This window comes from Perissodus microlepis, chromosome 5, assembly GCF_051167445.1.
Source record: "Perissodus microlepis isolate ML-2025 ecotype Zambia chromosome 5, ASM5116744v1, whole genome shotgun sequence".
Lineage (NCBI taxonomy): Eukaryota > Metazoa > Chordata > Actinopteri > Cichliformes > Cichlidae > Perissodus > Perissodus microlepis.
The window spans coordinates 35,354,976-35,379,641 of record NC_140465.1 but is presented as its reverse complement, the minus strand read 5'-3'; the positions used below and the strand labels follow the sequence as shown (position 1 = coordinate 35,379,641).

Genomic DNA, 24,666 nt, shown 5'->3' with positions numbered 1-24,666 from the left:
CTCAAGATGGGTGGTGACCACGGTGGCCATTTAGAAGTCGGCCATCTTGGATACAACTTTTGTTTTTTCAATGGGAAGAGGGCCATGTGACACATCACACTTATTGGTAATGTCACAAGAAAAACAATGGTGTGCTTGGTTTCAACGTAATTTTATAACAGCTTACAGATGCACACATCAGTGACATCATCACTCACCTGGGATTTCTCCTGATCGATCTTTCAAGGTGAGTTCTGAAAGGCAAAAATTAAACGTGTTTTTTCACACAGCATCATGAACTCATGATGGAGCTGATGTTTCTGCATCACCTTTGTGAACATCTCTTGGTTCAGGTAACAAACTGATGAGGTGACAGCTTCCAGCAGAGTTATTAAAGGGTTTATTTTCAGGATGCTTTCTACTCACCAACAACTCGGTAAGCGATGAGCAGGCAGTCCAAAATTTGTATAATTCAATTAGTCGGCCCACAGTGGAAGGCACACGGCTTCTCCTCTGGCGTTTCTCGCTCAAACTCTTTCCTCAGCGAGGTCTTGGGTCTTTTCTCGTCCTGCTCACCAGCTCTGAACTAGAGGAATAAGCATATTGCTACATTGGTACTTTTATAGCGTTATGAGGACATGTCCCGGCTTGTTCCGTCTTGACTCCTCCTATCGTTCTTACCACATTCTCCTCTTCCTCTTAGTCACCCTTCATTGCTTTTCTCCGACAGTTCCTTAGTGAAGTGTTTCCACTGATTTCCTTTCCGATCTGATACCAAGTAAAATTCAGGCTGGTATCGACGATACTGATCCGATACCGATATTTTGTACAAAAACTTGTTTTTTTTTTACTGTATCTTTTATTGTATCTCAAATTACAGCTTCATAATGATTAAGGACATCAGATTACTTGTTCTTATCACTTAATAATGCAGAATTATCATATAGAGACAAATAAAAACTGAAGTTGTGTGCCATTTGAGCACGTTGCCTGGCTGCAGCACTAAAGGACTCGGGGAGAGACGTCTGTCTCGCCCTAGCAGCACCGGTTCCTCTCCTCCTCTTCAGTCTCAACATACACTCTTCATATTCTGTGATATGATTTACAGCAGTGGTTCTTAACCTGGGTTCGATTGAACCCTAGGGGTTCGGTAAGTCGGTCTCAGGGGTTCGGCAGAGCCTCCACTGTGACATGTACAGCTCATTTTGTGCACCAGTAAAAAACATGTATGTCTTGAATTTGAAATAAATCTTATCTTATTTTTCACTAAAGAGGGATACAGTGAATGCGCATATGAAACTGGTGGGGTTCGGTACCTCCAAAAAGGTTAAGAACCACTGAGGTTTTGACGAGGTTTGTGGTGTTGCCACCATACCTCACTGTCTTGCCACATGTATTGCAAACCGCGTCTTGGCTGTTTGTGGAGGTAAAATACATCCACACATGACTCCGTTTACGCTCAGCCATTGTTGTGAGTGCGCACGCCTAAGGGGCTGCAGACGTATTTCGCACATGACTATGACAGGCGGAAGAGGAAGTAGTTCCTTCCAATGTAGACAATCCGAATGATATAGTTTCTTTCCACTGTGTTCCTGTTAATGATAAACTACAAATTTGCCCTAAATTACTAAAATATCTATATTTTAATATGAGAATCGATTCTAGAACATAAATTACTGGTATCAGAGGACTCGATATTTCAGTATTGATTAGCACATCACTACAGTTCCTCTTTTTACCACACCCAACTCTGCTGCCGCCTTACTTCCCCTAAAACTCCTAAGTTTCATACACATACAAGTCATTTTTCTTTCGTGTTATTACTCTTGATTCATATACATTCATCATCATGTCAACATCATGATTTATTGTTAGTTAGTTAGTTTATTGTTAGTTCAAACTATAATCTATACATATGATTCTGTTGTTTAATACCCATAACATTTACTCTTCATATGTACCCCCCCTCGTTCTACTCATGCTGAATAGGCCGGGGACTCTCACACTCACAGTCTCACAGTTTATCGGCAGCTGAGAGGAAGAGGTTGGATAAACTCATCAGGAAGGCCAGCTCTGTTCTGGGATGCACCCTGGACCCAGTGCAGGTGGTGGGAGACAGAAGGACTCCGGCCAAAATAACATCTGTGATGGACAGAGTCTCCCACCCCATGCATGTAAATGTTGCTGAACTGCAGAGCTGCTTCAGTGACAGACTGCTGCATCCTCACAGACTTCATTTCAACAAACTGAAAGAAGCAACGGCAGACCGACCGACTGCGGTCTACAGCGGGGAGCCAGTGTTGCCAACTCGTCAGTAAGGAAAATCGCTATTGGCTGTCCTAAAAGTCGCTAGAAGTCGCTAAATGACGTCATCGCCTAATTTGCATAATTGGTCAAGCTAATATAATTGTAACCTATGTTGTTGGAGAGAGAAATAACATCGTGGAAGAGACATAAAGTGAGTAAAAAACGTCCTAAATGCATTTAGAATTTATTTAGAACTACAAATTAAATTTCTTTTAGCAATTATTGTTTTTTTTTTAATGTCACAATTCCAACCCTGCTCCTTTATCCGGGCTTGGACCGGCAAACGTGACCCGAAATAGGCACTCTGGTGGAGTTACTGTGTGTGTGTTTATAAGTAGTTTTAAACTTGATCCACAAAACAGCATAACAGTAAAAGAAGAACTGCCTGCGTTACAGTCAGTGCGGGAGCAGCGGCTTCGCTCATGCGCGATTCATTTGCAGTTCAGACGCATAGCTGTGAACATCTCCTGCCCTGATAGCAGCTGGGGGAGGACTATCCTCCGCCCGTGAGCGCTTTGGAACGGGCGAGGTGCCCACGGCAGCACCGCTGCTTGTTGAGAGTAAAAGCGATACGCGCTTTCACGTCAAAAAGTCGTCATAAATAAGTGTCCAATAACACCAGAAAAAGTCGCCAGATTTGTCGCTAGTCGCTTTTTAGAAAAAAAGTCGCTAAGGGGGTCTGAAAACCCGCTAAATATAGCGACAAAGTCGCTAAGTTGGCAACACTACGGGGAGCTGGTCGGTCGGGGAGATCGTTGGTCGTGGAAGGGGCGGGCCGTGGGCCGTCGTCGGACGGGGAAAGAGGCGGTCCGTCGTCGGTCGGGGAAAGGGGCGGTCCGTCGTCGGTCGGGGAAAGGGGCGGTCCGTCGTCGGTCGGGGAAAGGGGCGGTCCGTCGTCGGTCGGGAGCTTTTTCGCTGTCGGTCGGGAGCTTTTTCGCCGGTTATAAAGCCCGGTCAGCTCGCGCTCTGTAACTCTCCTCTCGTCTTTGCTCGGAGCAGCTCCCCGCTCTTGGCCGATCCGTCTGCCGTTGCTTTTTTCAGTTTGCTGAAATGAAGTCTGTGAGGATTTTGTGCATCTGTCTCCTGACTGTATCTGCAGTTATAGGAAATGAAAAGTGTAAGAAAACCAATGACAGTAAATATTTAAAGCTCTGAGCGAAAATATTCTAAATTTCTGCAGAAATGAACTGACGGTGAGCAGCGAAGGAGGAATTGGATCCTTTTATCGATCACTTTAAGTACATCTGTGTGGTCTTACAGTACTTGGAGTAAAAGTACTTAAAGAAAACTTCTGTCTGCAGTTTTTGGAGCTCATTTGAAATATCCTGTTGCTTTCTGGTACAGTCAGCAGCGTTTAGTTTAGACTGATAAACACGGATCAGTAGAATACAATAGAATAAGGATGGAGTTCAGTTCAGTGATAGTTGTTGGACAGAAGCTGCTCCAGCAGCAGGTGAACCTTCTTCAGGTTTCTGAGGAAATAAAGTCTCTGCTGGGTCTTTTTTTTTTTTTTTTTTTTACAATAGCAGCAGCTTCTCTGATCATTGAAGCTCCTCTTTGATGGAAACCCCCCAAAATTTAAAGCAAAGCACTCTCTACCTCCTCACCCCTACACCCCTCTATGTCGCCTCAAATCTATTTTTTTTTATTGATTATAATTAACACTAAAATAGTGCTGTGACTGACAAAGTGGGGTTTCTGTTTCTAACAGGGTGTTAAAGCAGTGCAGAGAAGCTGTAATGACTGTAACGTCTCCAGGAATGTGTTTTAACAGACATCAGTATTATTGATAAGATTAAAAGGATTAATAATGGTACACATAAATGTTAATGTGAGGAAAAATGTTATTTCACAGTAAGTTGTTTTATACATTTACATGAAACATAGTATGATAGATGGGCAGAACTTTGGAATTTGAATTGAACTTATTTAAATTCAGTTTCTAATGGCACAAAGTTCTGCCCATAGCACAGCTTCTATTTAGAAATATTAAAGCAATGAGGACATGCCTTAAACCTGTATTCTATCAGAAGCAACCAGATGGCAAAAGTTTATCCCAAAAGGTTGATTCTGATCACCTGTTCACGCGCTTTCAGTTTCAGTTCAGTTCTCCCACTGAAAACGCTTCTTACAGATGAACAGAATCCACCTTTAGCGATCTGCTTACCTGGATGACTGAGCAGGCATCAAGACGATAGAGCTCATCCTATCACAGTAGACTGTATGTTGGACTTATCAGTGACCTGAGCTACGGATAAGTGAAATGAAATATCTGAACACACTGAGTCTGAGTTACAGTCAAACTATGAACTGCATATTTCAACATACTGAATCAAACATGCTTCATTCTTCAGGTCCAGGAGTCACAGTCTCAGAAGAACGTGCTGTGATCTTACCCTGCTCCCTCAGCACCAATCAGGACCTTGAACAGAAGCTCTTTGATTGGAGGAAAAAAGCACCAAATAAACAGGAGGTGTTCATGTATGATGGAGGCCTTCATTACAATAATGGACGTCGAGGTCAAGACGAGCACTTCAGAGGACGGGTCTCACATTTTCCCCAAGAGCTGCAGTTTGGTAACGCCTCCATCATCATCAGAAACACCACGGTGGCTGACAGTGGAGTCTACACCTGTGATTTTCCACATCTGCAGCCAGAACAAAGGTTCTGCATTAAACTTGTTGTTGGTGAGTAGAAAGCATCCTGAAAATAAACCCTTTAATAACTCTGCTGGAAGCTGTCACCTCATCAGTTTGTTACCTGAACCAAGAGATGTTCACAAAGGTGATGCAGAAACATCAGCTCCATCATGAGTTCATGATGCTGTGTGAAAAAACACATGTTTAATTTTTGCCTTTCAGAACTCACCTTGAAAGATCGATCAGGAGAAATCCCAGGTGAGTGATGATGTCACTGATGTGTGCATCTGTAACCTGTGTGAGCGGTTTGAGACCTGCTGAAATGTGACTTTGGTCAGATGTACATCAGATCTGTGGTTGTGTCAGTAACGACCGATGAAGAGGAGTCGGTGCTGAGCCTGACTCTGATGTCACTGAGCTCTACATGTGCAGTTTGTAGAGGCTGCTGTGTGGACTGGGATCAAACCTGTGCTGGTGTCCAAATGTGTGAGTAATGGTACGTTCCCTCTGGGGCACAGAGTCGTAGCACACAGAGAACAGATGTAGAAATCAGTGATGTTCTCAGTCAAGCCTTCAGATTTCTCTGATCAGTCTTTAAGGTCACACTCTGGGTCACAGTCTAACAAATCAATCTGTCTGAAAGCTCAGTAATGATGACATCATTTTTACTTTTGTGAAGCTGGACTCAGGACGTTTCCTGTTTGTGTTGATAAATGAAAGTCCTCCCAAACTCTGCTGTAACATGTAGTAAAGGTTGTTATTTCTCTGCTCTCACACACGATGTGTTGACATCTCCATCAGGAAAGAGAAGGACATGAGAGCATGACAGCACATTTGTGCTGTAACTGCAGCTTCATGCTGTGTTCACAGGTGCAGCTCCGAAGCCGTTTGTTGGGATCCTGAACATCAGCGAGGACGAGGCGCTGCTGAAGTGTGAGGTCAGAGGTGCTTCTCCAAAGCCTAAAGTAGAGTGGAGGGACAGCGATGGGAACATCCTTCCTGCTGAGGAGCCACAGGTGTCACACACAGGAGAGCGCTATGACATCACCCTCCTCACCACGGTGACCAGGACAAACAGCAGCCTCTTCCACTGTGTAGCCACGCAGGAGGAGATGGGCCATGTGACCCGTGATCAGATCGACGTGCGTTACTGTGGTAAGATCTTATTGTGTCGTTGTTTAGAGTGTGTTTAATGTTTGTGTGTATCCAGTGTGCTGTGTGTGGCGTCCTGCTACAGTCCTGCATGAACTTTCATGTGTTTCAGAGAAAACGTCTGAGGTGAAGTCCTGCTGTGGAGTCGGTGAGTTCATAGGTTTGTGGTTTTCTGGAGTTCTGACTGTCGCTGCAGCTCTGGCTCCATCTGTAGCTGCAAAGTGCATCAGAAAACACAAGAAAGGTGAGTTAGAATAATGGATTTATTATTTATGATTTATTTCATATACCTGTAAGGTTAGACAGCCATATAACAGATGATTTGATCAGTGTCGAGTTCACATTCCTGACATTTTATGTTTGAATCCTTTGCTTTAAACAGGAAAACAGTGGTTTGTTTCCTAATAATTAAAAACTCATAAGTCAGAGTGTGCACAGCAGGATTATTCTGATAGTTTCAGGCACATTCATGTCAACATGGAGCTGTTCATCTTCACATGATGCCACCAAACTTTATCAGTTAATATTCAAGGTTCTGAGCATTAAATTATAATTTTAGTCTGACTACATGTTTTTGTACCACAGTTACCACAAACTGCTGCTTTTCTCCATCTGTGAGAGTAAAGCAGAGACATGATGTTATAATCTCATCCTTCATGTTCTCACTTTTTCTGCTTTTGCAGCTTCTCAGAGAAACCAGAGAGACGATCCTTCTAAGGAAGCTTGTAACGGTGACGCTGAGCTGCCACTTCACTCACAAACTGTTTAACATCAAAGCTGTAGTGTGTTTGCGTGGCGGGGGGGGGGGGTCACCATTACTTTTTTAATATTTTGTTTTTTCATCCCTTTTATTATTATTATTTTTTTTAAATCCGTCTCGTTGTGTTTCCATGTTTCACACTGCAGTCTGTGATCATATCATATTGATTATATCAACTGTAAGTGTTTCACTCCAAAACCTACTGCAGGTGCTGGTGATCCTGCACAAACTGGTTCTACTTTTGTAGATGTCAGATGGCTGTAAACATCAGTGCAGCAGAGATTCTTCATTCAGGGAAACTGACTGTACGTCAGTGTGAAAGCTTTTAGAAGTTCGAGACAAAATCCAATAAAAAGCTGCTTTGACTTCTTCAAATATCACTCAGCTTCACGTTGTTGTCAGAACAAACCAAAGTTTCCTGCAAACCTTTGACTGTATTTAAACTTGATGAGATTGACTTTTTCTTTTGTCTTCCTGTCGAGTCGACTTGTTGGAGGAACGTCTGTCTGTATTGGAGGTGTTCACATCTGTTTTTAACATTTCTCAGGTTGAAATCTGTTTTTATTCAGAGTCATCAGCAGCTGTGCCTTTCACAGTGATGACGTTTGTGCTGTTAAAACTGATATTGATGTATTTAAGAATCAAGCTGCTTTCAAAATAATGGATATTTGTGTATTTTATGGTTTTATAAAGCATTTTGACACTGATTTTATAAAATCTGCATCACACTTTTTAAAGTATTCTAAATAAACACTTTTAACTTTAAACTCTGTCATCTTTTTCTGGCTCAGCACCGGGAAGCTTTATTATCACCGTCCATAAATATAGAAATCATTTTACATTTGTAAATAAATTTCAAATGTAAATGTGAGTGATCAGTTTTATGTATTATACTCATACTGTATTCTTATTAATAAACTGATGGCAGCCTTGCAGTGTTGCAGGCTCGAATAGACGAGCTTGTCGTCATCATCAGAGTGCGAACACAAAATCTTTACAGCCAAAGTATGTCACAGTTTCTTTGTTTGATACTTTTACAGTTTGGTGCCTGTACGGCTACTTTGAACAGAATAAAATCCAGATTTGTTTTAGCTGGATGTGATGCATGTTCTAGCAAACAAATTGAAGAGTCCGGATTCTAATCTAAATATACACATTATGTGAAGGTGCCTTTTTTATTATTATTTACAGATAACAACAAGAGGCAACACAGAATTCGTAAAGTCATCTTAGGCTACGTCCACATGTACACGGGTATTTTTGAAAACTGAGGTTTTCCATTTTTGTTTTTAAAAAAAATCCCGTCCACACGTAAACGCAAGATTGAAGGAACACTGCAGAGAGTAAAGCCGCCCCCATGCCCTGTCGACAGGTTGTGTGTGAGACTTTAAATCATCAAACTGTAAATTATACATTTTAAATTGTTATTGATCCCTTTACTCCTGGTCCTAAAGTGTATATTTATTTTCTTTCTCTTCTTATGTTTATTATTTCTTTACTTGTTTACGGAGATGACAATAAAGTTTAGTTTGAGTTCAGCAGCGAGCAGGCGCACCGAGGGCTCTCGCGCTCACTTTATAGAATTTTGAAAAACATCGGTGCAAATTAGTCTGTATCATAATGTCTCATGTTTTCGTGTTTGTTGGTTTGTTTTCATTTTGTTTTATTTTGCGAGTTGGTTATTAGATGCTGCTCCAGCCGGCCAGAGAATCCCCCGCCGCCCCGCCCCTCCTCCCTGTGCCGCAAGCAGCAGGCGCACCTCGCAAACGGAGGGCGCCTTTACTCCCAGCAAATGGGCGATAGAAAACGGTGCCTATGCCATTCCCAATAAGCGCTGGCTGATGTCGGGGCAGCATGAGTACGAGCAATTTTTATTTTTTGCCGATGCCCGTGATGCCGCCCGGGCAACCGCCCGTGTCGCCCGTATCTAAAACCGCTACTGAATCTGATAATCGCGGTCCTTCCGTCTGTGCACGTTTTTCTTCTGTCTGCAGCTACAGCAGGACGTGAAGACGGTAAGAAACGAATCTAAATGAGCACAGTGTTCAATGCTAATGTTTACACACATGAATAACAACAGCTGACCGTCATCAACACCACTCGTTTATTACAGCCTGATCACAGTCCGAGGCTCACCGTGATTCAGACAGACAGCTGTGTTTGTTTTACTGAAGTCTTTTACACTTTAGCGATGTGATGTTTAGTTGAGACATTTACAGTCAAACGAATTAAACTCTGGATAAAAAAATATGCGTCACAAATCGTTGCCCGCATCTTCCGGAAATATAATTGAACAGTTTGGGGTTGTGGGGCGGGTCCTCTCCTCGTGTCGCCTCGGCTCCTTTGCTCGTCTCTTTGACGATCACCTGATCTGCTCTCCCTCTGTCTCACCCACGAGTGAATACAAGGACTTTTCATTTTGTGGCTTCCAAGAGGAAATGACTAACGGAGGAGTCCGTCTGTAAGACGCTCTGTAGTTCGTGTTTTGATGCGTACAGCTCACACTGAGCACCGTGACAGAGTCCGACTGAAACCACAGCCGGCGCTGGACTGGCCATCGGGCATACCGGGCATTTTCCCGGTGGGTCGCTCGTGATATTTCCTAAATATATATTTCCTATATTGCTTAAAGTAGAGTGGAGGGACAGCAGGTGTCACACACAGGAGAGCGCTATGACATCACCCTCCTCACCACAGTGACCAGGACATCAACTGAGCGTTTCCACTGTGACATGATGATTCATATACATTCATCATCATGTCAACATCATGATTTATTGTTAGTTAGTTAGGTGTCTGTGAAGGTTCTCAGTCATCCAGGTCATCGTAGTCAAAGGAGCTTGCAAAGAAAAGCGTCTGGACTTCTTTAAGTTACTTGAGTTAGTTAGTTTATTGTTAGTTCAAACTATAATCTATACATATGATTCTGTTGTTTAATACCCATAACATTTACTCTTCATATGTACCCCCCCCTCGTTCTACTCATGCTGAATAGGCCGGGGACTCTCACACTCACAGTCTCACAGTTTATCGGCAGCTGAGAGGAAGAGGTTGGATAAACTCATCAGGAAGGCCGGCTCTGTTCTGGGATGCACCCTGGACCCAGTGCAGGTGGTGGGAGACAGAAGGACTCCGGCCAAAATAACATCTGTGATGGACAGAGTCTCCCACCCCATGCATGTAAATGTTGCTGAACTGCAGAGCTGCTTCAGTGACAGACTGCTGCATCCTCACAGACTTCATTTCAACAAACTGAAAGAAGCAACGGCAGACCGACCGACTGCGGTCTACAGCGGGGAGCCAGTGTTGCCAACTCGTCAGTAAGGAAAATCGCTATTGGCTGTCCTAAAAGTCGCTAGAAGTCGCTAAATGACGTCATCGCCTAATTTGCATAATTGGTCAAGCTAATATAATTGTAACCTATGTTGTTGGAGAGAGAAATAACATCGTGGAAGAGACATAAAGTGAGTAAAAAACGTCCTAAATGCATTTAGAGTTTATTTAGAACTACAAATTAAATTTCTTTTAGCAATTATTGTTTTTTTTAATGTCACAATTCCAACCCTGCTCCTTTATCCGGGCTTGGACCGGCAAACGTGACCCGAAATAGGCACTCTGGTGGAGTTACTGTGTGTGTGTTTATAAGTAGTTTTAAACTTGATCCACAAAACAGCATAACAGTAAAAGAAGAACTGCCTGCGTTACAGTCAGTGCGGGAGCAGCGGCTTCGCTCATGCGCGATTCATTTGCAGTTCAGACGCATAGCTGTGAACATCTCCTGCCCTGATAGCAGCTGGGGAGGACTATCCTCCGCCCGTGAGCGCTTTGGAACGGGCGAGGTGCCCACGGCAGCACCGCTGCTTGTTGAGAGTAAAAGCGATACGCGCTTTCACGTCAAAAAGTCGTCATAAATAAGTGTCCAATAACACCAGAAAAAGTCGCCAGATTTGTCGCTAGTCGCTTTTTAGAAAAAAAGTCGCTAAGGGGGTCTGAAAACCCGCTAAATATAGCGACAAAGTCGCTAAGTTGGCAACACTACGGGGAGCTGGTCGGTCGGGGAGATCGTTGGTCGTGGAAGGGGCGGGCCGTGGGCCGTCGTCGGACGGGGAAAGAGGCGGTCCGTCGTCGGTCGGGGAAAGGGGCGGTCCGTCGTCGGTCGGGAGCTTTTTCGCTGTCGGTCGGGAGCTTTTTCGCCGGTTATAAAGCCCGGTCAGCTCGCGCTCTGTAACTCTCCTCTCGTCTTTGCTCGGAGCAGCTCCCCGCTCTTGGCCGATCCGTCTGCCGTTGCTTTTTTCAGTTTGCTGAAATGAAGTCTGTGAGGATTTTGTGCATCTGTCTCCTGACTGTATCTGCAGTTATAGGAAATGAAAAGTGTAAGAAAACCAATGACAGTAAATATTTAAAGCTCTGAGCGAAAATATTCTAAATTTCTGCAGAAATGAACTGACGGTGAGCAGCGAAGGAGGAATTGGATCCTTTTATCGATCACTTTAAGTACATCTGTGTGGTCTTACAGTACTTGGAGTAAAAGTACTTAAAGAAAACTTCTGTCTGCAGTTTTTGGAGCTCATTTGAAATATCCTGTTTCTTTCTGGTACAGTCAGCAGCGTTTAGTTTAGACTGATAAACACGGATCAGTAGAATACAATAGAATAAGGATGGAGTTCAGTTCAGTGATAGTTGTTGGACAGAAGCTGCTCCAGCAGCAGGTGAACCTTCTTCAGGTTTCTGAGGAAATAAAGTCTCTGCTGGGTCTTTTTTTTTTTTTTTTTTACAATAGCAGCAGCTTCTCTGATCATTGAAGCTCCTCTTTGATGGAAACCCCCCAAAATTTAAAGCAAAGCACTCTCTACCTCCTCACCCCTACACCCCTCTATGTCGCCTCAAATCTATTTTTTTTTATTGATTATAATTAACACTAAAATAGTGCTGTGACTGACAAAGTGGGGTTTCTGTTTCTAACAGGGTGTTAAAGCAGTGCAGAGAAGCTGTAATGACTGTAACGTCTCCAGGAATGTGTTTTAACAGACATCAGTATTATTGATAAGATTAAAAGGATTAATAATGGTACACATAAATGTTAATGTGAGGAAAAATGTTATTTCACAGTAAGTTGTTTTATACATTTACATGAAACATAGTATGATAGATGGGCAGAACTTTGGAATTTGAATTGAACTTATTTAAATTCAGTTTCTAATGGCACAAAGTTCTGCCCATAGCACAGCTTCTATTTAGAAATATTAAAGCAATGAGGACATGCCTTAAACCTGTATTCTATCAGAAGCAACCAGATGGCAAAAGTTTATCCCAAAAGGTTGATTCTGATCACCTGTTCACGCGCTTTCAGTTTCAGTTCAGTTCTCCCACTGAAAACGCTTCTTACAGATGAACAGAATCCACCTTTAGCGATCTGCTTACCTGGATGACTGAGCAGGCATCAAGACGATAGAGCTCATCCTATCACAGTAGATTGTATGTTGGACTTATCAGTGACCTGAGCTACGGATAAGTGAAGTAAAATGTTTGAACACACTGAGTCTGAGTTACAGTCAAACTATGAACTGCATATTTCAACATACTGAATCAAACATGCTTCATTCTTCAGGTCCAGGAGTCACAGTCTCAGAAGAACGTGCTGTGATCTTACCCTGCTCCCTCAGCACCAATCAGGACCTTGAACAGAAGCTCTTTGATTGGAGGAAAAAAGCACCAAATAAACAGGAGGTGTTCATGTATGATGGAGGCCTTCATTACAATAATGGACGTCGAGGTCAAGACGAGCACTTCAGAGGACGGGTCTCACATTTTCCCCAAGAGCTGCAGTTTGGTAACGCCTCCATCATCATCAGAAACACCACGGTGGCTGACAGTGGAGTCTACACCTGTGATTTTCCACATCTGCAGCCAGAACAAAGGTTCTGCATTAAACTTGTTGTTGGTGAGTAGAAAGCATCCTGAAAATAAACCCTTTAATAACTCTGCTGGAAGCTGTCACCTCATCAGTTTGTTACCTGAACCAAGAGATGTTCACAAAGGTGATGCAGAAACATCAGCTCCATCATGAGTTCATGATGCTGTGTGAAAAAACACGTTTAATTTTTGCCTTTCAGAACTCACCTTGAAAGATCGATCAGGAGAAATCCCAGGTGAGTGATGATGTCACTGATGTGTGCATCTGTAAGCTGTTATAAAGTTACGCTGAAACCAAGCACACCATTGTTTTTCTTGTGACATTACCAATAAGTGTGATGTGTCACATGGCCCTCTTCCCATTGAAAAAACAAAAGTTGTATCCAAGATGGCCGACTTCTAAATGGCCACCGTGGTCACCACCCATCTTGAGGAGTTTGCCCCTCACATATACTAATGTGCCACAAACAGGACTTTAATATCACCAACCATTCCCATGTTATTACGGTGTATCCATAGAAATGGCCCACCCTGTACATCAGAGGAGTCGGTGCTGAGCCTGACTCTGATGTCACTGAGCTCTACATGTGCAGTTTGTAGAGGCTGCTGTGTGGACTGGGATCAAACCTGTGCTGGTGTCCAAATGTGTGAGTAATGGTACGTTCCCTCTGGGGCACAGAGTCGTAGCACACAGAGAGCAGATGTAGAAATCAGTGATGTTCTCAGTCAAGCCTTCAGATTTCTCTGATCAGTCTTTAAGGTCACACTCTGGGTCACAGTCTAACAAATCAATCTGTCTGAAAGCTCAGTAATGATGACATCATTTTTACTTCTGTGAAGCTGGACTCAGGACGTTTCCTGTTTGTGTTGATAAATGAAAGTCCTCCCAAACTCTGCTGTAACATGTAGTAAAGGTTGTTATTTCTCTGCTCTCACACACGATGTGTTGACATCTCCATCAGGAAAGAGAAGGACATGAGAGCATGACAGCACATTTGTGCTGTAACTGCAGCTTCATGCTGTGTTCACAGGTGCAGCTCCGAAGCCGTTTGTTGGGATCCTGAACATCAGCGAGGACGAGGCGCTGCTGAAGTGTGAGGTCAGAGGTGCTTCTCCAAAGCCTAAAGTAGAGTGGAGGGACAGCGATGGGAACATCCTTCCTGCTGAGGAGCCACAGGTGTCACACACAGGAGAGCGCTATGACATCACCCTCCTCACCACGGTGACCAGGACAAACAGCAGCCACTTCCACTGTGTAGCCACACAGGAGGAGATGGGCCATGTGACCCGTGATCAGATCGACGTGCGTTACTGTGGTAAGATCTTATTGTGTCGTTGTTTAGACTGTGTTTAATGTTTGTGTGTATCCAGTGTGCTGTGTGTGGCGTCCTGCTACAGTCCTGCATGAACTTTCATGTGTTTCAGAGAAAACGTCTGAGGTGAAGTCCTGCTGTGGAGTCGGTGAGTTCATAGGTTTGTGGTTTTCTGGAGTTCTGACTGTCGCTGCAGCTCTGGCTCCATTTGTAGCTGCAAAGTGCATCAGAAAACACAAGAAAGGTGAGTTAGAATAATGGATTTATTATTTATGATTTATTTCATATACCTGTAAGGTTAGACAGCCATATAACAGATGATTTGATCAGTGTCGAGTTCACATTCCTGACATTTTATGTTTGAATCCTTTGCTTTAAACAGGAAAACAGTGGTTTGTTTCCTAATAATTAAAAACTCATAAGTCAGAGTGTGCACAGCAGGATTATTCTGATAGTTTCAGGCACATTCATGTCAACATGGAGCTGTTCATCTTCACATGATGCCACCAAACTTTATCAGTTAATATTCAAGGTTCTGAGCATTAAATTATCATTTTAGTCTGACTACATGTTTTTGTACCACAGTTACCACAAACTGCTGCTTTTCTCCATCTGTGAGTAAAGCAGAGACATGATGTTATAATCTCATCCTTCATGTTCTCACTTTTTCTGCTTTTGCAGCTTCTCAGAGAAACCAGAGAGACGATCCTTCTAAGGAAGCTTGTAACGGTGACGCTGAGCTGCCACTTCACTCACAAACTGTTTAACATCACAGCTGTAGTGTGTTTGTGTGGCGGGGGGGTCACCATTACTTTTTTAATATTTTGTTTTTTCATCCCTTTTATTATTATTATTATTTTTTTAAATCCGTCTCGTTGTGTTTCCATGTTTCACACTGCAGTCTGTGATCATATCATATTGATTATATCAACTGTAAGTGTTTCACTCCAAAACCTACTGCAGGTGCTGGTGATCCTGCACAAACTGGTTCTACTTTTGTAGATGTCAGATGGTTGTAAACATCAGTGCAGCAGAGATTCTTCATTCAGGGAAACTGACTGTACGTCAGTGTGAAAGCTTTTAGAAGTTCGAGACAAAATCCAATAAAAAGCTGCTTTGACTTCTTCAAATATCACTCAGCTTCACGTTGTTGTCAGAACAAACCAAAGTTTCCTGCAAACCTTTGACTGTATTTAAACTTGATGAGATTGACTTTTTCTTTTGTCTTCCTGTCGAGTCGACTTGTTGGAGGAACGTCTGTCTGTATTGGAGGTGTTCACATCTGTTTTTAACATTTCTCAGGTTGAAATCTGTTTTTATTCAGAGTCATCAGCAGCTGTGCCTTTCACAGTGATGACGTTTGTGCTGTTAAAACTGATATTGATGTATTTAAGAATCAAGCTGCTTTCAAAATAATGGATATTTGTGTATTTTATGGTTTTATAAAGCATTTTGACACTGATTTTATAAAATCTGCATCACACTTTTTAAAGTATTCTAAATAAACACTTTTAACTTTAAACTCTGTCATCTTTTTCTGGCTCAGCACCGGGAAGCTTTATTATCACCGTCCATAAATATAGAAATCATTTTACATTTGTAAATAAATTTCAAATGTAAATGTGAGTGATCAGTTTTATGTATTATACTCATACTGTATTCTTATTAATAAACTGATGGCAGCCTTGCAGTGTTGCAGGCTCGAATAGACGAGCTTGTCGTCATCATCAGAGTGCGAACACAAAATCTTTACAGCCAAAGTATGTCACAGTTTCTTTGTTTGATACTTTTACAGTTTGGTGCCTGTACGGCTACTTTGAACAGAATAAAATCCAGATTTGTTTTAGCCGGATGTGATGCATGTTCTAGCAAACAAATTGAAGAGTCCGGATTCTAATCTAAATATACACATTATGTGAAGGTGCCTTTTTTATTATTATTTACAGATAACAACAAGAGGCAACACAGAATTCGTAAAGTCATCTTAGGCTACGTCCACACGTACACGGGTATTTTTGAAAACTGAGATTTTCCATTTTTGTTTTTAAAAAAAATCCCGTCCACACGTAAACGCAAGATTGAAGGAACACTGCAGAGAGTAAAGCCGCCCCCATGCCCTGTCGACAGGTTGTGTGTGAGACTTTAAATCATCAAACTGTAAATTATACATTTTAAATTGTTATTGATCCCTTTACTCCTGGTCCTAAAGTGTATATTTATTTTCTTTCTCTTCTTATGTTTATTATTTCTTTACTTGTTTACGGAGATGACAATAAAGTTTAGTTTGAGTTCAGCAGCGAGCAGGCGCACCGAGGGCTCTCGCGCTCACTTTATAGAATTTTGAAAAACATCGGTGCAAATTAGTCTGTATCATAATGTCTCATGTTTTCGTGTTTGTTGGTTTGTTTTCATTTTGTTTTATTTTGCGAGTTGGTTATTAGATGCTGCTCCAGCCGGCCAGAGAATCCCCCGCCGCCCCGCCCCTCCTCCCTGTGCCGCAAGCAGCAGGCGCACCTCGCAAACGGAGGGCGCCCTTACTCCCAGCAAATGGGCGATAGAAAACGGTGCCTATGCCATTCCCAATAAGCGCTGGCTGATGTCGGGGCAGCATGAGTACGAGCAATTTTTATTTTTTGCCGATGCCCGTGATGCCGCCCGGGCAACCGCCCGTGTCGCCCGTATCTAAAACCGCTACTGAATCTGATAATCGCGGTCCTTCCGTCTGTGCACGTTTTTCTTCTGTCTGCAGCTACAGCAGGACGTGAAGACGGTAAGAAACGAATCTAAATGAGCACAGTGTTCAATGCTAATGTTTACACACATGAATAACAACAGCTGACCGTCATCAACACCACTCGTTTATTACAGCCTGATCACAGTCCGAGGCTCACCGTGATTCAGACAGACAGCTGTGTTTGTTTTACTGAAGTCTTTTACACTTTAGCGATGTGATGTTTAGTTGAGACATTTACAGTCAAACGAATTAAACTCTGGATAAAAAAAATATGCGTCACAAATCGTTGCCCGCATCTTCCGGAAATATAATTGAACAGTTTGGGGTTGTGGGGCGGGTCCTCTCCTCGTGTCGCCTCGGCTCCCTTGCTCGTCTCTTTGACGATCACCTGATCTGCTCTCCCTCTGTCTCACCCACGAGTGAATACAAGGACTTTTCATTTTGTGGCTTCCAAGAGGAAATGACTAACGGAGGAGTCCGTCTGTAAGACGCTCTGTAGTTCGTGTTTTGATGCGTACAGCTCACACTGAGCACCGTGACAGAGTCCGACTGAAACCACAGCCGGCGCTGGACTGGCCATCGGGCATACCGGGCATTTTCCCGGTGGGTCGCTCGTGATATTTCCTAAATATATATTTCCTATATTGCTTAAAGTAGAGTGGAGGGACAGCAGGTGTCACACACAGGAGAGCGCTATGACATCACCCTCCTCACCACAGTGACCAGGACATCAACTGAGCGTTTCCACTGTGACATGATGATTCATATACATTCATCATCATGTCAACATCATGATTTATTGTTAGTTAGTTAGGTGTCTGTGAAGGTTCTCAGTCATCCAGGTCATCGTAGTCAAAGGAGCTTGCAAAGAAAAGCGTCTGGACTTCTTTAAGTTACTTGAGTTAGTTAGTTTATTGTTAGTTCAAACTATAATCTATACATATGATTCTGTTGTTTAATACCCATAACATTTACTCTTCATATGTACCCCCCCTCGTTCTACTCATGCTGAATAGGCCGGGGACTCTCACACTCACAGTCTCACAGTTTATCGGCAGCTGAGAGGAAGAGGTTGGATAAACTCATCAGGAAGGCCAGCTCTGTTCTGGGATGCACCCTGGACCCAGTGCAGGTGGTGGGAGACAGAAGGACTCCGGCCAAAATAACATCTGTGATGGACAGAGTCTCCCACCCCATGCATGTAAATGTTGCTGAACTGCAGAGCTGCTTCAGTGACAGACTGCTGCATCCTCACAGACTTCATTTCAACAAACTGAAAGAAGCAACGGCAGACCGACCGACTGCGGTCTACAGCGGGGAGCCAGTGTTGCCAACTCGTCAGTAAGGAAATCGCTATTGGCTGTCCTAAAAGTCGCTAGAAGTCGCTAAATGACGTCATCGCCTAATTTGCATAATTGGTCAAGCTAATATAATTGTAACCTATGTTGTTGGAGAGAGAAATAACATCGTGGAAGAGACATAAAGTGAGTAAAAAAATGTCCTAAATGCATTTAGAGTTTATTTAGAACTACGAATTAAATTTCTTTTAGCAATTATTGTTTTTTTTAAATGTCACAATTCCAACCCTGCTCCTTTATCCGGGCTTGGACCGGCAAAAGTGACCCGAAATAGGCACTCTGGTGGAGTTACTGTGTGTGTGTTTATAAGTAGTTTTAAACTTGATCCACAAAACAGCATAACAGTAAAAGAAGAACTGCCTGCGTTACAGTCAGTGCGGGAGCAGCGGCTTCGCTCATGCGCGATTCATTTGCAGTTCAGACGCATAGCTGTGAACATCTCCTGCCCTGATAGCAGCTGGGGGAGGACTATCCTCCGCCCGTGAGCGCTTTGGAACGGGCGAGGTGCCCACGGCAGCACCGCTGCTTGTTGAGAGTAAAAGCGATACGCGCTTTCACGTCAAAAAGTCGTCATAAATAAGTGTCCAATAACACCAGAAAAAGTCGCCAGATTTGTCGCTAGTCGCTTTTTAGAAAAAAAGTCGCTAAGGGGGTCTGAAAACCCGCTAAATATAGCGACAAAGTCGCTAAGTTGGCAACACTACGGGGAGCTGGTCGGTCGGGGAGATCGTTGGTCGTGGAAGGGGCGGGCCGTGGGCCGTCGTCGGACGGGGAAAGAGGCGGTCCGTCGTCGGTCGGGGAAAGGGGCGGTCCGTCGTCGGTCGGGAGCTTTTTCGCTGTCGGTCGGGAGCTTTTTCGCCGGTTATAAAGCCCGGTCAGCTCGCGCTCTGTAACTCTCCTCTCGTCTTTGCTCGGAGCAGCTCCCCGCTCTTGGCCGATCCGTCTGCCGTTGCTTTTTTCAGTTTGCTGAAATGAAGTCTGTGAGGATTTTGTGCATCTGTCTCCTGACTGTATCTGCAGTTATAGGAAATGAAAAGTGTAAGAAAACCAATGACAGTAAATATTTAAAGCTCTGAGCGAAAATATTCTAAATTTCTGCAGAAATGAACTGACGGTGAGCAGCGAAGGAGGAATTGGATCCTTTTTTCGATCACTTTAAGTACATCTGTGTGGTCTTACAGTACTTGGAGTAAAAGTACTTAAAGAAAACTTCTGTCTGCAGTTTTTGGAGCTCATTTGAAATATCCTGTTTCTTTCTGGTACAGTCAGCAGCGTTTAGTTTAGACTGATAAACACGGATCAGTAGAATACAATAGAATAAGGATGGAGTTCAGTTCAGTGATAGTTGTTGGACAGAAGCTGCTCCAGCAGCAGGTGAACCTTCTTCAGGTTTCTGAGGAAATAAAGTCTCTGCTGGGTCTTTTTTTTTTTTTTTTTTACAATAGCAGCAGCTTCTCTGATCATTGAAGCTCCTCTTTGATGGAAACCCCCCAAAATTTAAAGCAAAGCACTCTCTACCTCCTCACCCCCTACACCCCTCTATGTCGCCTCAAATCTATTTTTTTTTATTGATTATAATTAACACTAAAATAGTGCTGTGACTGACAAAGTGGGGTTTCTGTTTCTAACAGGGTGTTAAAGCAGTGCAGAGAAGCTGTAATGACTGTAACGTCTCCAGGAATGTGTTTTAACAGACATCAGTATTATTGATAAGATTAAAAGGATTAATAATGGTACACATAAATGTTAATGTGAGGAAAAATGTTATTTCACAGTAAGTTGTTTTATACATTTACATGAAACATAGTATGATAGATGGGCAGAACTTTGGAATTTGAATTGAACTTATTTAAATTCAGTTTCTAATGGCACAAAGTTCTGCCCATAGCACAGCTTCTATTTAGAAATATTAAAGCAATGAGGACATGCCTTAAACCTGTATTTTATCAGAAGCAACCAGATGGCAAAAGTTTATCCCAAAAGGTTGATTCTGATCACCTGTTCACGCGCTTTCAGTTTCAGTTCAGTTCTCCCACTGAAAACGCTTCTTACAGATGAACAGAATCCACCTTTAGCGATCTGCTTACCTGGATGACTGAGCAGGCATCAAGACGATAGAGCTCATCCTATCACAGTAGACTGTATGTTGGACTTATCAGTGACCTGAGCAACGGATAAGTGAAATGAAATATCTGAACACACTGAGTCTGAGTTACAGTCAAACTATGAACTGCATATTTCAACATACTGAATCAAACATGCTTCCTTCTTCAGGTCCAGGAGTCACAGTCTCAGAAGAAAGTGCTGTGATCTTACCCTGCTCCCTCAGCACCAATCAGAACCTTGAACAGAAGCTCTTTGATTGGAGGAAAAAAGCACCAAATAAACAGGAGGTGTTCATGTATGATGGAGGCCTTCATTACAATAATGGACGTCGAGGTCAAGACGAGCACTTCAGAGGACGGGTCTCACATTTTCCACAAGAGCTGCAGTTTGGTAACGCCTCCATCATCATCAGAAACACCACGGTGGCTGACAGTGGAGTCTACACCTGTGATTTTCCACATCTGCAGCCAGAACAAAGGTTCTGCATTAAACTTGTTGTTGGTGAGTAGAAAGCATCCTGAAAATAAACCCTTTAATAACTCTGCTGGAAGCTGTCACCTCATCAGTTTGTTACCTGAACCAAGAGATGTTCACAAAGGTGATGCAGAAACATCAGCTCCATCATGAGTTCATGATGCTGTGTGAAAAAACACATGTTTAATTTTTGCCTTTCAGAACTCACCTTGAAAGATCGATCAGGAGAAATCCCAGGTGAGTGATGATGTCACTGATGTGTGCATCTGTAAGCTGTTATAAAGTTACGTTGAAACCAAGCACACCATTGTTTTTCTTGTGACATTACCAATAAGTGTGATGTGTCACATGGCCCTCTTCCCATTGAAAAAACAAAAGTTGTATCCAAGATGGCCGACCTCTAAATGGCCACCGTGGTCACCACCCATCTAGAGGAGTTTGCCCCTCACATATACTAATGTGCCACAAACAGGACTTTAATATCACCAACCATTCCCATGTTATTACGCTGTATCCATAGAAATGGCCCACCCTGTACATCAGAGGAGTCGGTGCTGAGCCTGACTCTGATGTCACTGAGCTCTACATGTGCAGTTTGTAGAGGCTGCTGTGTGGACTGGGATCAAACCTGTGCTGGTGTCCAAATGTGTGAGTAATGGTACGTTCCCTCTGGGGCACAGAGTCGTAGCACACAGAGAGCAGATGTAGAAATCAGTGATGTTCTCAGTCAAGCCTTCAGATTTCTCTGATCAGTCTTTAAGGTCACACTCTGGGTCACAGTCTAACAAATCAATCTGTCTGAAAGCTCAGTAATGATGACATCATTTTTACTTCTGTGAAGCTGGACTCAGGACGTTTCCTGTTTGTGTTGATAAATGAAAGTCCTCCCAAACTCTGCTGTAACATGTAGTAAAGGTTGTTATTTCTCTGCTCTCACACACGATGTGTTGACATCTCCATCAGGAAAGAGAAGGACATGAGAGCATGACAGCACATTTGTGCTGTAACTGCAGCTTCATGCTGTGTTCACAGGTGCAGCTCCGAAGCCGTTTGTTGGGATCCTGAACATCAGCGAGGACGAGGCGCTGCTGAAGTGTGAGGTCAGAGGTGCTTCTCCAAAGCCTAAAGTAGAGTGGAGGGACAGCGATGGGAACATCCTTCCTGCTGAGGAGCCACAGGTGTCACACACAGGAGAGCGCTATGACATCACCCTCCTCACCACGGTGACCAGGACAAACAGCAGCCTCTTCCACTGTGTAGCCACGCAGGAGGAGATGGGCCATGTGACCCGTGATCAGATCGACGTGCGTTACTGTGGTAAGATCTTATTGTGTCGTTGTTTAGACTGTGTTTAATGTTTGTGTGTATCCAGTGTGCTGTGTGTGGCGTCCTGCTACAGTCCTGCATGAACTTTCATGTGTTTCAGAGAAAACGTCTGAGGTGAAGTCCTGCTGTGGAGTCGGTGAGTTCATAGGTTTGTGGTTTTCTGGAGTTCTGACTGTCGCTGCAGCTCTGGCTCCATTTGTAGCTGCAAAGTGCATCAGAAAACACAAGAAAGGTGAGTTAGAATAATGGATTTATTATTTATGATTTATTTCATATACCTGTAAGGTTAGACAGCCATATAACAGATGATTTGATCAGTGTCGAGTTCACATTCCTGACATTTTATGTTTGAATCCTTTGCTTTAAACAGGAAAACAGTGGTTTGTTTCCTAATAATTAAAAACTCATAAGTCAGAGTGTGCACAGCAGGATTATTCTGATAGTTTCAGGCACATTCATGTCAACATGGAGCTGTTCATCTTCACATGATGCCACCAAACTTTATCAGTTAATATTCAAGGTTCTGAGCATTAAATTATCATTTTAGTCTGACTACATGTTTTTGTACCACAGTTACCACAAACTGCTGCTTTTCTCCATCTGTGAGTAAAGCAGAGACATGATGTTATAATCTCATCCTTCATGTTCTCACTTTTTCTGCTTTTGCAGCTTCTCAGAGAAACCAGAGAGACGATCCTTCTAAGGAAGCTTGTAACGGTGACGCTGAGCTGCCACTTCACTCACAAACTGTTTAACATCACAGCTGTAGTGTGTTTGTGTGGCGGGGGGGTCACCATTACTTTTTTAATATTTTGTTTTTTCATCCCTTTTATTATCATTATTTTTTTTAAATCCGTCTCGTTGTGTTTCCATGTTTCACACTGCAGTCTGTGATCATATCATATTGATTATATCAACTGTAAGTGTTTCACTCCAAAACCTACTGCAGGTGCTGGTGATCCTGCACAAACTGGTTCTACTTTTGTAGATGTCAGATGGTTGTAAACATCAGTGCAGCAGAGATTCTTCATTCAGGGAAACTGACTGTACGTCAGTGTGAAAGCTTTTAGAAGTTCGAGACAAAATCCAATAAAAAGCTGCTTTGACTTCTTCAAATATCACTCAGCTTCACGTTGTTGTCAGAACAAACCAAAGTTTCCTGCAAACCTTTGACTGTATTTAAACTTGATGAGATTGACTTTTTCTTTTGTCTTCCTGTCAAGTCGACTTGTTGGAGGAACGTCTGTCTGTATTGGAGGTGTTCACATCTGTTTGTTAATTTCTCAGGTTGAAATCTGTTTTTATTCAGAGTCATCAGCAGCTGTGCCTTTCACAGTGATGACGTTTGTGCTGTTAAAACTGATATTCATGTATTTAAGAATCAAGCTGCTTTCAAAATAATGGATATTTGTGTATTTTATGGTTTTATAAAGCATTTTGACACTGATTTTATAAAATTTGCATCACACTTTTTAAAGTATTCTAAATAAACACTTTTAACTTTAAACTCTGTCATCTTTTACTGGCTCAGCACCGGGAAGCTTTATTATCACCGTCCATAAATATAGAAATCATTTTACATTTGTAAATAAATTTCAAATAAAAAATTAAAGATTTTAAATGTCTTTTTTGTTTATCTTGTTTAATAAAGAAGTGGAAAGTAGTCGTCTCATATGGAAAAACCATGTGATACAACTACAGCATACAGTTAGGTCCAAGAGTTCTGGGACTACTTTTTTGGTAACCTTGCCTCTATTGTTGGACCTGTCAGCAGCTTTTGTCACGGTCGACCACGACATCCTGTTATCACGGCTAGAATTTCATGCTGGCCTAAAAGGATCTGCCCTCCAGTGGTTTCAGTCCTATTTGTCAGGAAGGTCTTTTCACATCAATATGGCCCCCAATAACTCCAAAATAGCCCCTCTTAAACACGGTGTACCTCAAGGCTCTATTTTGGGTCCTGCCCTGTTCAATACACTTTTTCAATTTCTGTGAAAATTCTTGTCCCCCTTGAAGGGAAAGTCTATCTCTGGAAATTCTGCTTTAAAGACTGAATGCTAAATGTGAGTGATCAGTTTTATGTATTATACTCACACTGTATTCTTATTAATAAACTGATGGCAGCCTTGCAGTGTTGCAGGCTCGAATAGACGAGCTTGTCGTCATCATCAGAGTGCGAACACAAAATCTTTACAGCCAAAGTATGTCACAGTTTCTTTGTTTGATACTTTTACAGTTTGGTGCCTGTACGGCTACTTTGAACAGAATAAAATCCAGATTTGTTTTAGCCGGATGTGATGCATGTTCTAGCAAACAAATTGAAGAGTCTGGATTCTAATCTAAATATACACATTATGTGAAGGTGCCTTTTTTATTATTATTTACAGATAACAACAAGAGGCAACACAGAATTCCTAAAGTCAACTTAGGCTACGTCCACACGTACACGGGTATTTTTGAAAACAGATTTTCCATTTTTGTTTTTAAAAAAAATCCCGTCCACACGTAAACGCAAAATTGAAGGAAAAATGTAAATGCAAGAGACCGAGTACGCAGCATGTGTCGTACCTGACTGTTGATCCAGGGTCTGGTTGGGGAAAGACTG

At 42.6% G+C, this 24,666-nt stretch overlaps 2 protein-coding genes across 2 annotated transcripts in view; one reads left to right on the top strand and one right to left on the bottom strand.

The window, feature by feature from the left end:
• LOC146387779 (butyrophilin-like protein 1) overlaps nt 1-24,666 on the bottom strand; it is a 413,480-nt gene that overhangs the window by 273,272 nt on the left and 115,542 nt on the right. The gene's annotated exons all lie outside the window — the stretch shown is intronic.
• On the top strand, nt 4,625-23,568 carry LOC146387784 (neuroglian-like). Its single transcript, XM_084929743.1, has 10 exons — nt 4,625-4,973; nt 5,148-5,183; nt 5,796-6,071; nt 9,486-9,488; nt 13,782-14,057; nt 17,468-17,470; nt 20,430-20,762; nt 21,768-22,052; nt 22,162-22,293; nt 22,731-23,568. The coding sequence occupies exons 1-10, from the start codon at nt 4,625-4,627 to the stop codon at nt 22,814-22,816; spliced, it is 1,779 nt and encodes a 592-aa protein (XP_084785869.1). The 3' UTR covers nt 22,817-23,568.

Bases quoted from the DNA above. Each gene is read 5' to 3' on its own strand.
- LOC146387784 (XM_084929743.1), top strand. From the start codon at position 4,625: ATGCTTCATTCTTCAGGTCCAGGAGTCACAGTCTCAGAAGAACGTGCT. The intron at 5,184-5,795 runs GTGAGTGATGAT...CTGTGTTCACAG, and splicing joins TCGATCAGGAGAAATCCCAG to GTGCAGCTCCGAAGCCGTTT. The intron at 22,294-22,730 runs GTGAGTTAGAAT...CTGCTTTTGCAG, and splicing joins CATCAGAAAACACAAGAAAG to CTTCTCAGAGAAACCAGAGA.